Source organism: Equus caballus, chromosome 3 (genome assembly GCF_041296265.1).
Source record: "Equus caballus isolate H_3958 breed thoroughbred chromosome 3, TB-T2T, whole genome shotgun sequence".
Lineage (NCBI taxonomy): Eukaryota > Metazoa > Chordata > Mammalia > Perissodactyla > Equidae > Equus > Equus caballus.
This window is the reverse complement of record NC_091686.1, coordinates 39,654,153-39,669,682: the sequence shown is the minus strand read 5'-3', so window position 1 is coordinate 39,669,682 and position 15,530 is coordinate 39,654,153. Positions and strand designations below refer to the sequence as shown.

Sequence of the window (15,530 nt, the reverse complement as noted above, 5' to 3'; positions counted from 1 at the left end):
TGTTATTCTGTCTCATGTCACTTTAAATCTCAGACCAGCCAGAAGGACCTAGAGGGTAAAGGAATTGTCTTCTTCCCCTACAATAACAGTGAGCATTTATACAGCATTTACAATGGGCCAGATACTCTTCCAGATACTTTACAAATATTTCACTTAATCCTTCCAGTAATGCTACAAAGCAAATAATGTTTACTCACATGTGATAGAAGAGGAACATGAAGCTTATTTATAATTGTGATACAAGATCACAAAATGGGTGAGGAATACAAACAGGATTAAAATATACACAAACAAAATTGGGAATTCAAGAGTTTATAGGCTATCAAAGCATTGACACCCAGTTCTTGATGCAGTAAAAGTTCACCTTCAGATGATTCATTTAAAGAAGTATTTTTCAAAGTGTAATTAGCAAGCCCTTTGGGTGATTCAGATGTTCTCTAAAGTTTGAGAACCTTAAATCTAAGGTGACTTAGATGTACATTCTTCCACTGTGCTACCACAGGATAAAAATGTTCCTTTAAAACAAAAACATTGTTTGCATTCTTGTAGAACATAAAAATTCGTAGATGGATGGGCTGTTTTGAAGATTAAATATAATGCATGTAAGTTTATTTAGAATGCTGAGCATACTTGCTAGCATGTAGAAATGCTTAATAAATAAAATCTATTATTATCATCACACTAAGAAAAAACGATAATCTGTCTATTTCAGGCAATTAAGTCACATTTGTACAGTTCAAGAAGTGGAATTCCAGATATTACCTCCAATAAGTCTGTGCATTGCTGTTATCTTTAACAGTAACACACCTCTTCACCTTCCCATTCAGGGTTCTTTTGCGTTTAGAAAAACCTAGGAGGTAAATAAATTAATTGCCCCATTTACTCTTTAAGAAATACTTAAATCTGTGTTCCTTTGCCAAAGGTGATTTGCCATTGAAAGTGTCATTGTGCTGGGAAAGGTATTTTGCAGTTGTAGGAAACTTTAAGTGGTCTTATAGGACTTCTAAATAAAAATGACATGAGGCCAGGAGCAGAAAGAAGTACACTCAACACTGATGTAAGCAAACATTTGTAGTCAAATTGTCAGAAAGTACCATCTACACGCCTCATGGATGAGGACTCTCTACTAAGGAGGTGAGTTTAATTTGTTTCAGAATTATTTTTCATTATGCTAGGAAGGCATTTGAATTGATTTATATTTATCATGTGTTTGGTATTTTACATGTAAATTTTGAGTTTCAGAATAACTTTTGTAAAACTGTTTACTCTTCTCCTCACTTACTGTTAGGATAAAAAAAGGAACATAATTGCTAAGATTCTGTCAATTACTCTATCAGAAATGTTTTCTTCTTTTAAAGGGATAAATTGTCACAGGTAAATGCAGTCATAGAGATTTAATTACTCCAGCTCTTCCATGTTTTTGTATTTGTTCCTTATACATTCCTATTCTATATTATATTTCATTGTATTGATAGACTGCATGTATTTATTAATTCTGCTTCTGATGAGCATTTGGATTATTTTCAGTTCGGGTCTACTGTGAATTAAACTGCTGTAAACATTTCCATAATTGTCATTTAATGGACTGAGCTGATGTTTCTGCTTGGTAAGTAGGCCACAGTGGAATTATTGGTTCATAATTATAAGAATGTTGAAATGTACTAGATAACACAAAAATCTTTTCCAAGTCTTTTATGCCAACTTATACCCTATTGGCAATTTTCAGTTCAGAATTGAGAGTTCCAGTTCTTCAAAACCTTGCAAACACTGGTATTGTTAGTCTTTTTAATTTGAGCCATTGCAATGAGTTTTCAATTGCAGTGTTTTTTTACTATTTTGTTGAGATCATAATAGTTTATAAAATTGTGATATTTCAGTTGTACATTATTATTTGTCTATCACCATATATATGTGCTCCTTTACCCCTTTGGCCAATCAGCAAACCCTTTCCCCTATGGTAACTGCTAATCTGTTATCTTTGTCCATGTGTTTCATTACCTTCCACATATGAGTGAAGTCATATGGTGTTTGTCTTTCTCTGTCTGGATTAATACACTTAACCCTCAAAGTCCATCCATGTAGTTACAAATGGGATGATTTTGTCTTATTTTTATGGCTGAGTAGTATTCCATTGTATATATGTATATACACCATATCTTTTTTATTCATTCATCAGTTGATGGGAACCTGGGTTGCTTCCACATCTTGGCTATTGTGAATAATGCTTCAATGAACACAGAGGTGCAAAAGTCTCTTTGGATTATTGATTTCCAGTTCTCTGGATAAATACCAAATAGTGGGATAACTGGGTCATAAGGTATTTCAATTTTTAATTTTTTGCGAAATCTCCATACTGTTTTCCATAGTGGCTGCACCAGTTTGCATTCCCACTAGCAGTGTATGAAGGTTGGTTTTCTCCATATCCTCTCCAACATTTGATATTTTTTTGTCTTGGTAATTACAGCCAATCTAACAGGTGTAAGGTGATATCTCATGGTAGTTTTGATTTGCATTTCTTTAGTCATTACTGATATTGAACAACTTTCCATGTGGCCTTGCTATCTGTATATCTTCTTTGGAAAAATATCTGTTCATATCCTCTGCCCATTCTTTTATTGGGTTGTTTGTTTTGTTATTGAGTTGTATGAGTTCCTCATATATTTTATATATATATATAAACTTATACATTATATATATTATATATCCATATATTTTATATATATATATATTAACTTCTTGTCAATATGTGATTTGCAAATATCTCCTCCCAGTTGGTGGGTTGTCTTTTTGTTTTGTTTCTGGTTTCTTATGCCTTGCAGAAGTACTTTAGTCTGATGAAGTCCCATTTGTTTATTTTTACTTTTGTTTCCTTGCCTGAGTAGACATGGTATTCAAAAAGGTACTTCTAAAACTGATGTCAAAGTGTGTACTACCTGTATTTTCTTCTGAGATTTATAGTTTCACATCTCACTTTCAAATTTTTAATGCATTTTGGGTTAATTTCTGTGTATGGTGAGAGATAATGGTCTACGTTCATTCCTTTGCATGTGGCTATCCAGTTTTCCCAACACTATTTATTGAAGACACTTTCCTTTATCCTTTGTATGTTCTTAGCTCCTTTGTCAAAGATCAGCTGTCTGTAGATGTGTGGTTTTATTTCTGGCCTTTCAGTTCTGTTGCAGTGATCCATGTGTATGCTTTTGTACCAGTACCATGCTGTTTTGATTACTATAGTTTTCTAGTATACTTTGAAGTCAGAGACTGTGATGCTTCTAGATTTGTTCTTTATTCTCAAGATTGCTTTAGCTATTCAGAGTCCTTCGTTGTCCCCTATGAATTTTAGGATTCTTTGTTCTATTTCCATGAAGAATGTCATTGAGATTGTGATGAATCCGTAAATTACTTTAAGTAGTATGGACATTTAAACTTTGTTTATTCTTCCAATCCATGTTTATAGAATATCATTCAATTTCTTTGTGTCACCGTTGATTTTTTAAAATAATGCCTTACAATTTTCATTGCATAGGTATTTCACGTCCTGGCTTACATTTATTCATAGATATTTTAATCTTTTTGTTGAGATTGTAAGTGGGATTGTATTCTTGAGTTCTCTTTCTTTAGATTTGTTAATGAAGTATAGAAACACAATTGACTTTTGTAACTTAATGTTGTACTTTGCAACTTTGCTGTAGTTGTTGATTATTTCTAATATTTTTCCAATGGATTCTTTCAGATATTCTATACATAAAATCATGTCATCTGCAAGTAGTGAGAATTTCACTTTTTATATGCCACTTGGATGCCATTTACTTCTTTTTCTTGCCTAATTGCTTTGGCCAAAACTTTCAGTGTTGTGTTGAATAAAAGTGGTGAGAGTGGACACCCTTGTCTTGTTCTTGTTCTCAGATTGATGGCTTTTAGTGTTTCCTCACTGAGTATGATATTTGTTCCCTTAATAGAGAAACCTCAGTCCTTTTGAACATAGAAAATTATTTTAACAGACATAGATATTCTGTCCTAAAGGTAAACTTACCAAAGTTAAAGAAAAACCTTGTATAACCTCTTTATCAACAGCAGACTAACACTCCAGGAAAATTATCCATTTATGAGAGAGAGAAAACCAAATTTTAATTTTTGCAGCAGCTTGTTTTTGACATTAAAATTCATTTACTTGGGGCCAAGACAATGTATGAAGAATTTAAAGAAAATGAGAAAATGCTAAATTCTTGGGTTTGAAAGTACTGGTCTGTGAAAATGTGTCTATGTATGTGGAAGTACGTGTGTGTGTGCATAGAGTATGTCCCATAATTATGCCTTTGTGAAGCTTTTCTAACTTCACAAGTGTAAATGCTACTAATATAAAACACATTATTTGGGGATTTAATTATATTTTCATTGTAATTATTTTAAATAATAGTAAATGGTTAGTTTGAATTTTTGTGTCACTCGTTCTGAGTGAAAATGGCAAAGATTGATGGAAACAATAAAAACAAATATTCAAAATTAAATAAGTATAAAATAAAGTTCTACTTCTGGATAGATGAAAGTAGAAAACTTATTATGGGGGATGGCCTATTGGCAGACTGTTTAAGTTTGCATGCTCCACTTTAGTGGCCGAGGGTTCACAGGTTCAGATCCCAGGTGTGGACCTAGCACTGCTCATCAAGCCACACTGTGGCAGCATCCTACATAAAATAGAGAAAGATTGGCACAGATATTAGTTCAGTGACAATCTTCCTCAAGCAAAAGGAGGAAGATTGGCAATGGAAGTTAGCACAGGGCCAATGTCCCTCAGAAAAAGAAAAGTTATTATGTGGAAAAGTGAAGCAGAGATTTGCACAACATGGATGAAGCTGAAGGGCGTTATTCTCAATGAAATAAACCAGAGAGAGAAAGACAAACACTGCATGATATCACTTATATGTGAAATCTAAAAAAAAAAGGTCAAACTTAAATAAACAGAAAGTAGAAAGGTGGTTGCCAGGGGCTATGGGGTGGGGGGGGAAGGGAGAAGCAGGTAACAGGGGACAAACTTTCAACTCTAATGTCAAGAGCTTCTGAGGATCTAATGTTTGACGTGGTGACTAGAGTCGAGAACACTGAATTGTACAATTGAAATCAGCTAAGAGAGAAGCACTTCAATGTTCTCACACACACAAAGTCAATATGTGGGGTGAAAAAATATTGGAGGTTATGACAGAGGCAAATCAGGACATGAATCCCTGGGAACAAGCCTAAATTTCCAGGAGAACTTCAGACTTTCAAAGGCCATGACATAGGTGGGTTGAAACCAAGAATCCAGGAGACACAAGGAACTGGGTGACATCTGGCTTCCAGGTGGAAGGAATAGAAAACTACGCAAGGTCTAGAAGGCCCAGGAGGGTGGAGGGAGGCAGTTGTAGGCCAGTTGGTGGGGGAGGGGCTGTGGTCCAATCCGCTTCTCTGCTGTCCCCTCCCCCCCTCAGAAGCCCTTGTGACATGGCCACAGTTCCATGATGAGGGTGTGGGGTTCTAATCTCCAAGTCACTCCCAGTGCTCAGTTGCCTGAGAGTAGAACTGTATTTGAGATATGGAAACTCCTATCATATATAAAAAGCATTGTTGTTACCTGGCTGAGCTCCAGTTCTGCTTCCTGGGTGATTGGGACCATCCTCCACATCCTGTATGGACTGGGGCTCTTCCTCCTGTTCCTTCCCTCCCTCCAGAGGAATTTGCCCTTACAACCACCTTACAAAAGGAGAAACGTCAGGAAGGTAAGAAATCCTGGACTGAGACCCACCAGAAGATGAGTCTCCCTTCTTTTTTACTGTGATTTCCACTTCTCTGAATCAACTAGAGGGACTCTGTGGATGGGAAACAATAGAATATCATCCTTCTAGGGACAAGCCAGGTTGGGTGGGCAGGGGTGAGAGTGGGCACAAGGATTTCCATTCGAAGATCTCAGAGCAGGAGTCCTGATGTGGCAGAGGGCTCCAGGGAAAGTCCCCAGGCCAGTGACCAGTGGCCAAGGACGGGATGCTGAGTAGGATCTGTGGGAGGACAGGCCCTGAGCACTGGTTCCCCAGCTGCCTTCCTGGGGCAGCTGTCTTGACCAGGCCTTTCCTCTGTCGTGGCTGATCTGAGGGCAGAGCTGAGCCCCCTACAGCCTCTGAGCAGGACCTGGAGTGGGGCTGTGGCCTCAGGAAGCAAAGTCCTCCCTGAGGAAGCTCATAAGATTCTGTACATCTGAGAATGTGCCTGTTTCTTGAGCAGAGGAGCAGTGACAGAAAATCCATGCTGGGTCCCACATGAGGACCTTCTTATGATCCTCAAAGGAGGAGGACAGCAAATATCCATTTGGTGTTCAATTCTCCACTTCAAAAGTAAGTAAAAGGGAAGAAACACCCGAGAGCCCGAGGAGTTCAGTGTAGACAGTCATCTTGGTCACAAACGCTGGGTGTCTGCAGCGGGTCCAGAGAGAGGAGAGGGAGCCTTGGTCTCAGACTCCAAAGTTTCTTGTTTTATCTCTCCTCTCAGCATCAAGTGGAGCCAAGAGGGAGGAGCAGCAGGAGCAGGAAGAAGAGGGGAGCTTTGAAAGGTAAGCTTCTGCCATTCAGCCCTGGGCTCCAGAGCTGGCCTCCATCTGCTGTCTCTGAGCGCCCAGGTTGATGGGCTTGAGGATGCCAGCAACAGAGCCTGTCCCTCAGGAAACAGAGCCCTCAGGGAGGCACGCTGGAAGGAGACAAAAACCCAGATACTTGCCAGATTCTGTGCTAGAAACCAAGGCCCAGGCCAGCAGGCGTCTGGAAATGGGTGTTGCCCAGCAGGGGCATGTGGGCTATGGTGGAGGTTGAAGCACTTGGTCAATGACAAACCTCAACCCATCAGGAGCCATGCCAGCCCCATCAGGGATCCTGTAGCCTTAGACACTAGTGCCTGGGCTCCAGAGTCTGACCTTAAACAGTCTCCCCTAAAGACACATTGCACGCAGCCTCCTCTAAGAGCCCTAGGCCCCTGCCTTCAGCGCTGTGACCTAGTCTCCTGATTTCTAGCTTACAGAGCTGGCCGGAAGGACCTGGCAGAAGTGCGGGGCCAGATGTTGCTTTCGCAAAGTTAAGAAATCTTGCCCTTCTCTCCTGGACTTCTTCCTCCCAGAGTCTCTGATGCGCCCCAGGGCTGCAGGAAGTTTGGGGCTGAGCTGGGAGGGGAGCCATGGGGACAGGGGTGGCAAAAGGCCTGGGGTGAGGGACAGCAGGAGAATTTGGTGAAGTGGAGGTGGGGCCAGGGAGGGCCATGGGTCTCAAGGGGCCACCCCCACCTGGCCTGTTCTGCTGTCCCAGGGCCCTCGGCTCCTGGCTGCAGCTTGTGCCTCCTGTCTCCCCCAGCTCCCCGGCGAGGCTTTCTTCTAAGGGATGCTTCCATCGCTTGTCATCTCAAGACTCCCTTGGGGAGGCCTGCAAGACAGCATCTGCCAGAGTCCGCCAACCATGCCGGAAGCCTGTGGAAGGTACTCCTCTCACCCCGACTTCAGCACTTTTCCTTGCTCCTCTGACCCAGCCCACTCTACCTTTGGCCTCCACTCTGCCAGCAGAACCTCCATCTGACTTGACCAGAATCCCGCTAGGCCCTGTTGCCATGAGCTCAACTCCAGCTCACTCCTGTTGGCCATTTCTCAACTCAGGCCTCGGCCACATGAGCTGTCGCATTGAGTTCCTCTCCCGGTGGAACATAATCAAGGTCTTGTTCTTCCCTATGTCATCACACTTCGAGTCCCAGCAAGGGCACCTGTTCTGTCACCGACCAGTGCCCTCATTCTGGGGAGGCCCCGCAAATAGGGAGGGAGAGACTGATAGCACCTCAGTTGCCAACCCTGATGTCCAGAAGCTGCTCGAGACAGAAATCACAGAAAGAATACAAACGAAGGTCTGGGGAAAAGAAGAACAAGGTGATCCAGGCACTCCTCAGATGCTCGAAGCACACAGTATCATGTCTGGGCTGAATTTCTGCTGGGGCCTACCCCTCCTGTCCTTGGAGCCTGCAGATCTGAAAGCATGTGAGGCTCAACACTCTGCCCTTCCACTGTCCCCTTTCCCCCCGGCAGCCACTTGTGGTTCTGGGGCCCACTCAAAAGCTGACTTTGCACAGTTCATGGGAAAACCTCTTGAGCCTCCTCCAGGTGACAAAGTCTTAACTTTGACAACAGAAGCATCAGTTCCCAGCCTGCCCCATCCCCTCCCTGCTCCCTCACCTGTGTGTGAGGAAAATCAGAAGGCCCTGGGAGGGACCCTACCTGGCGATGGCAGTGAGCCCTCAGAAGCCTCTCTCTTGGGGCAGGAGGGCCGGCTGCCTTCTCCAACCTTCACATTCAGGCTCTCAGAGAGAAAAGGGCAGAGTTGGACCATCAAGGGGGCCGAGCAAGGCTGTCTAGAGCTGAGTTCAGGGTGCCCAGTGGCCAGGAATGAGCCTCGGGAAGAGAGTAGGTGTGGGGCCTCACCAGAGCCCTGCCGTGGGGTGGCAACACTGGAGGGGGAGTCAGGGTCCCAGTCTTGGACCTAGGTCAGGGGAATAGGAGACACCCTTGGGACCAAACCCCTCCAGCCCATGCCTGAAAAGGAAGAGGTTTATCACAACAGCCCTTTCAGAAAAATCTTGAGACGCCTCCTGCCCTGCCTGAGGCCCAACAAGGAGGAAGCACCAGAGAATCCCCTTGCAAAGGAAAGCCCGTGTCAGCCACCGCCCAGAGCCAGGCACGGGTCACACACAGCTCGGCATTGGATGGCAGGGCTGTTCAGGCGCCATCGACAGTGACATCCTTTGTCCGGGTCCTGGGAGAAAACTGAGGCTTGCAGAGAACTTCTGGCCTCCCAGTTGAAGCATCGTAAAAACCATTTCAGGCCTGGGAAGCTGGACATGCCTGTTACCATGATGTCCCCTTCTCCCCAGACCAGAGAAGATCAATGACAGGAGACAGTCCCCAACCTACCTCCAGGGACCACAACTGTCTGAATACAAGGGAATGGATCAAAACAGGCATGGCAACTGGACCTTGCCATCCAGGCAGCTGCAGTCCCCAGCCAAACCCTGCCAGCCTGGGCTGAGGGTGGCAGCTGTCTCAGCCAATCCATCACCTGCCATGCTGTCTTCAGATATGTGTCTCCTGGGATGAGTAGACTGTGCCTGACACACCTTTCTTCATAGGAACGCTTATCTCCCCAAATGGGGAAGTGGAGGAACAGAAAACCTGTTTTTTCTCCTTATCCCACCCTCTGTGCTAATGGTGTCTTCCTACCCCAATTTTCCCCAAATACAATTTTTTTCTCCTTAGAGTTCATAGGTTCTGTCTGTGCCCTGCTAGTGGTAAAAACGGGGTGAGGCTCCACCCTTCCTAAGTGTCAGCTTTGGCTTCCAGAAGGGGCAGGGCCATGGGGGGAGGCTGACTGCAGCATGGCTCACCTTCCCTCATCCCGACTCCCTCATTGCACCTGAAGTCCCCGTAAGCTGTCCTTACAAAAACAAATGGAAGCTTTAGGATATTTCCAGATGAGCAAAACCTCTAAGACCGCAGCCCAGGATGGGCCCCGCCTGTCCTCTCCTGCGTTCTCTGGCCCTTGAACTTGTGGGACTGTATGCAGGGGGTTTGCAGAGGCTCCAGGAAGTGCAGAGATAGGTTCACAGGTCACAGAGTGGGGAGGGGAGTGTGGGGCGGATCTGGCCCTGAGTCCAGAGTGGGAAGAATCTTGCCCCGCACCCCAAGCTCTTGTTGGGAATAGATGACCCTGCCCCAGGAGCATCTTCTCTCCCTGCTGAAGCTGACCTGGAGATGGGCCTGTGCATCCCTTTCAGCCAAGCATCACCCTCCCTCTGTCCTTGTCACAGTTTGGAACAGTAGCAATGAGGATGACTGTGCTCCTGGCTCTGAGGGCAGGCAGGTGGGGAGCATGGACGCTGCTGTGGGCATGTCCCCTCTGCCCAGAGGAGTGCAGGGCCCTGCTCTCCTGCACCTGCCTTCTCCTCCTGGGGAATGGAGCCGGGGATGAGTGTGTGGAGTCACCATCTGATGGTGGGACACTGTGTGACTAGGGTGGGACGTGGGGGAAGGAGACAAGGTGACACCAGAGTTTAACCACTTACCTACTGAATGACAGTTTTTGATTTTTATTATTTTACCCCTTATAAATAAAGCTGCCATGAACTTCTTTGTGAAGGCTTTTGTGTGAACCTAAATTTTTTTGCACAGTAAATATCAATGGCAATGAGTAACGAAGGTTTGAAAATGGGCCTGCCTCCAGGAACTTAGAAAGAATGCAACATGCATTAGAGGTTGAAAGGTTGAAACAGGTCAGAGAGAGTAAACCGACAAACACACGCTCAGAGTGAAGGGGTGGAAGACAATACTCCAAGCCAATAACAAACAAATGAAAGCAGGTGTTGCAATACTTATATCAGACAAAACAGATTTCAATATAACGCAGGTAAAGAGAGACATAGAGGGCCAATACATAATGATCAAAGGGACATTTTATCAAGTAGAAATAATGCTTATAAATATCTATGCACTCAACACAGGAGCACCAAAGTCCATAAAGCAACTATTAACAAGCCTCAAAGTAGATATTAAAAATAACACAATAATAATAGGGGACCTCAACATCCCACTCAGATCAATGAACAGACCATACAGACAGAAAATCAACAAGGAAAGAGTGGAGCTAGACAAAAAGCTAAAACAGTTGGACTTAATAGACATATATAGAACACTTTACCCCAAAACAGCAGAATACACATTCTTCTGAAGTGCACATGGAACATTCTCAAGGATAGATCATATGTTGGGAGACAAGGCAAGCCTCTACAAATTTAAAAAGACTTGAAGTAATAACAAGCATCTTCTCTGATCATAATGCTACAAAGCTAGAAATTAAGCACAAGAAAATAGCTGAGAAAGACACAAAGATGTGGAGACTAAACACTATGCTATTGAACTAGCAATGGCTTGTTGTAGAAATTCAATAAGACATCAAAAAATATCTGGAGACAAATAAAAATGATAACACAGCATACCAGCTCATATGGGATACAGCAAAAGCTAAATTAAGAGGGAAATTCATTGCAATACAGGCACATCTTAACAAAAAGGAAAAATCCCAAATAAGCAATCTTAAACCACACCTAACTGTATTAGAGATAGAAGAACAAACAAAGCCCAAGGTGAACAGAAGGAGAGAAATAATAAAAATCAGAGCAGAAATAAATGAGATTGAAACAAAAAAGGCAGTAGAAAGGATCAATGAAACAAAGTGCTGGTTCTTTGAGAAGATAAATAAAGTTGACAAAACTCTAGCCAGAATTACAAAGAAAACAAGAGAAAACTCAAATGAACAAAAGCGGAAATGAAAGAGGAGAAATAAGAACAGACTGCACAGAAATACAATGGATTATAAGAGAATACTACGAAAAACTATATGCCAACAAAATGGATAACCTAGAGGAAATGGATAAATTCTTGGATTCCTATAATCTCCCAAAGCTTAGTCAAGAAGCAGACAATTTGAACAGGCCAATCACAAGGAAAGAGATTGAAACAACAATCAAAAGCATCCCAAAGAATAAAACGCTGGGACCAGATGACTTTCCTGGGGAATTCTACCAAACTTTCAGAGAGGATTTAATGCCTCTCCTTTTCAAGCTACTCCAAAAATTTAGGGAGGATGGAACACTTCTTAACACATTCTATGAGGCCTAGATAACTCTGATAGCAAAGCCTGACAAGGACAGCATGAAAAAAGAGATCTACAGGCCAATATGGCTGATGAATGTAGATGCAAAAATTCTCAACAAAATTCTGGCAACCCGAGTTCAGCAATTCATCAAAAGGATCACACATTATGATCAAGTGGGATTCATACCAGGGACACAGGGATGGTTCAACATCTGCAAATCAATCAACGTAATACACCACATCAAAAAATGGAGGAATAAACCCCACATGATCATCTCAATAGATGCAGAGAAAGCATTTGACAAGATCCCACAGCCATTTATGATAAAAACTCTGAACAAAATGGAGATAGAAGGGAACTACCTCAACATAATAAAGGCTATATATGACAAACCCATAGCCAACATCATACTCAATGGGCAAAAAGAGAGCACCATCCCACTGAAATCAGGAATGAGAAAAGGATGCCATCTATCACCACTCTTACTTTACATAGTACTGGAGGTTTTGGCCAGAGCAATCAGGCAAGAAAAAGGAATAAAAGGAATCCAAATAGGGAGGGAAGAAGTGAAACTCTCACTGTTTGCAGATGACATGATCTTATATATAGAAAACCCCAAAGAATTGATTGGAAAACTTTTAAAAATAATCAACAACTACAGCAAAGTTGCAGGGTATAGGATCAATTTACATAAATCAGTATCATTTCTATACTCTAATAACGAACTAACAGAAATAGAACTCAAGAACACAATACCATTCACAATCGCAACAAAAGGTATAAAATACCTCGGGGTGAATTTAACTAAGGAAGTTAAAGACCTAAACAAAAACTACAAGGCTTTTCTGAAACAAATGGATGGCAACATAAAGAGATGGAAAGACATTCCATGTACATGGATTGGAAGAATAAACATAGTTAAAATGTCCATTCCACCTAAAGCAATCTACAGATTCAAGGCAATCCCAATCAGAATCCTAATAGCATTCTTTACAGAAATTGAACAAAGAATCCTAAAATTCATATGTAGCAACAAAAGACACCAAATTGCTAAAGCCATCCTGAGAAAAAAGAACAAAGCTGGAGGCATCACAATCCCTGACATCAAAACATACTACAAAGCTACAGTAATCAAGACAGCATGGTACTGATACAAAAACAGGTGCACAGATCAATGGAACAGAATTGAAAGCCAAGAAATAAAACCACACATCTACAGACAACTAATCTTTGACAAAGGAGCTGAGGACATACAGTGGAGAAAAGAAACTCTTTTCAACAAATTGTGTTTGGAATACTGGACAGCCACATGTAAAAGAATGAAAATTGACCATTCTTTTTCACCATTCACAACAATAAATTCTAAATGGATCAAAGACCTAAAGGTAAGACCTGAAACCACAGAGCTTCTAGAGGAAAATGTAGGCATTACACTCATTGACATCAGTATTAAAAGGATCTTTTTGGACACCACGTCTTCTCAGACAAGGGGACCAATAGAAAGAATAATCAAATGGGACTTCATCAGACTAAAGAGCTTCTTCAAGGCAAAGGAAAACAAGATTGAAACAAAAAACAACCAACTAACTTGGAAAATGTATTTGCAAGTCATGCATCCAACAAAGGGTTAATATCAAAAATGTATAAAGAACTCATACAACTCAACAACAAAAACTCAAACCACCTGGTTAAAAAAATGGGTAGAAGATATGAACAGGCATTTCTCCAAAGAAGATATATGGATGGCCAATAGGCACATGAATAGATGTTCATCATCCCTGATCATCAGGGATATGCAAATCAAAACCCCACCCATAAGAATGACAAAAATAACCAAAACAAATAGTAACAAATGTTAGAAAGGTTATGGAGAAAAAGGAACTCTCATACACTGTTGGTGGGAATGCAAACTGGTGCAGCCACAATAGAAAACAGTATTGAGATTCCTCAAAAAATTAAAACTAGAACTACCATATGATCCAGCTATCCCACTACTGGGTATCTATCCAAAGAGCTTGAAATCAGCAATTCCAAAAGTCCCATGCACCCCAATGTTCATTGCAGCATTATTTACAATAGCCAAGATGTGGAAGCAACCTAATGCCCATCAACTGGTGATTGGGTAAAGAAGATATGGTGTATATATACACAATGGAATACTACTCAGCCATAAAATATAACAAAATTGTCCCATTTGCAACAACATGGATGGACCTTGAGGGAATTATGTTAAGTGAAATAAGCCAGATATAGAAGGACAATCTCTGTATGACTCCATTCATTTGAGGAATTTAAAAATGCAGTCAGAGAGAACAGATTAGTCGCTACCAGGGGAAAGGTGGGGTGGGGGCTGGGCACAAAGGGTAAAGGGGTGTACCTACAACATAACTCAATAAAATTAAATTTAAAAAAAGACAAGCCACCAACTGAGAGAAAATATTTGCAAATCATATACCCAAGAAGAGATTAATTTCCAAAATATATCAATAAATCATACAACTCAATAACAAAAAAATGAACAACTCAATCAATAATGGGCAGAGGATATAAACAGACATTTTTCCAAAGAATATATACACGTAGACAACAGGTACATGAAAAGATGTTTAACATTCCTAATTATTAGGGAAATGCAAATCAAAACTGCCATGAGATATCACCTCACATCTGTCATAATTGCTATAATTAATGAAAAGAAATAAATGTTGGAGAGTATGTGGAGAAAAGTAAACCATCACATACTGTTGATGACAGTACAAAATGGAACGGCCACTATGGAAAACAGTATGGAGATTTCTCAAAAATTAAAAATATAAGTGCTGTATGATCCAGCTATTCCACTACCGGTTATTTATCCAAAGAACATACAGTCAATAATTCAAAAAGACTTATGCAGCACTGTGTTTATTGCAACATTATTTACAATAGCCAAGACATGGAAACGACCCAAATGCCCAGAAAAGATGAATGAATAAAGGAGATGTAGTATATATATATACAATAGAATATTAGTCAGCCATAAAAAAGATATAATTGTGCCATTTGCAACAACATGGATGAACCTTGAGGGTCTTATGCTAAGTGAAATGTCAGACAGAGAAAGTCAAATACTATATGATTTCACTCGTATGGAAGATAAACAAGCACATAGACAAGGAGAAGAGATTAGAGCTTATCAGAGGAGAAGGTAGTGGGGGAGGGCAAAAGTGGTAAGGGGACACATATGTATGGTGACATATAAAAACTAGACTATTGGTGATGAACATGATGCAGTCAATACAGAAATTGAAATATGATAATGTATACATGAAATTTACACATTGCTCTAAGCCAAAATGACTTCAATAAAATAATTTTTAAAAAAGGAAAATAAAAATAATCTGCTAAATTTATTTGAAACACAGTGGAACATACAGACAGAAAATATTACTCTAAATGACCCTAAGGAAACCCCAAATTCTTCATTCTTTGAGCCAACAGGCCATAGCTCTGGACACATATATGAGTAGGTTACATAAGTGCATAAAAATGAAAGGTATTAATATCTGGCAACATTTTATCTCAGAGTAGATTATTATGTCAATCATCTGTATTATATTTCCCCTATCACTCTAAAAATAGCCACCTGTCAAATTATTTTTTAAAAAGTAGGTAAATGATTAATTTCAGTTTTTATAGAAATTTCAGTTTTATTAGTCTTGGCCATTGTGGGTAAAATGTATCTTATTGGTACTGGGGAGAAAAGGAAAAAGAGGGCATAAAAGTTAAAATAAACTATTTGAGAGTATATTCTCCAAAATATTTGTATTATAACTCATTTTAAAATTGCTT

General features: G+C 41.0%; 1 protein-coding gene across 2 annotated transcripts; it reads left to right on the top strand.

Annotated features, from left to right (window-relative positions):
• The first annotated feature begins 5,520 nt into the window (after window positions 1–5,520).
• LOC138923314 (uncharacterized) lies at window positions 5,521–10,175 on the top strand. Of its 2 annotated transcripts, none has more exons than XM_070261767.1 (3): window positions 5,521–5,753; window positions 6,517–6,577; window positions 7,365–10,175. In XM_070261767.1, the coding sequence occupies exons 1-3, from the start codon at window positions 5,570–5,572 to the stop codon at window positions 8,533–8,535; spliced, it is 1,416 nt and encodes a 471-aa protein (XP_070117868.1). In that variant the 5' UTR covers window positions 5,521–5,569; the 3' UTR covers window positions 8,536–10,175. The 2 variants fall into 2 exon arrangements, with proteins under 2 accessions (XP_070117868.1, XP_070117869.1); XM_070261768.1 differs by having other exon boundaries at window positions 5,523–5,753; window positions 7,032–9,305.
• The last annotated feature ends 5,355 nt before the right edge of the window (window positions 10,176–15,530 follow it).

Excerpts from the sequence above, each read along its gene's own strand:
- LOC138923314 (XM_070261767.1), top strand. The coding sequence starts at position 5,570 with ATGGAAACTCCTATCATATATAAAAAGCATTGTTGTTACCTGGCTGAG. Across the intron at positions 5,754-6,516 it reads AAAGGAGAAACGTCAGGAAG|CATCAAGTGGAGCCAAGAGG; the intron begins GTAAGAAATCCT and ends CTCTCCTCTCAG. Across the intron at positions 6,578-7,364 it reads GAAGAGGGGAGCTTTGAAAG|CTCCCCGGCGAGGCTTTCTT; the intron begins GTAAGCTTCTGC and ends TGTCTCCCCCAG.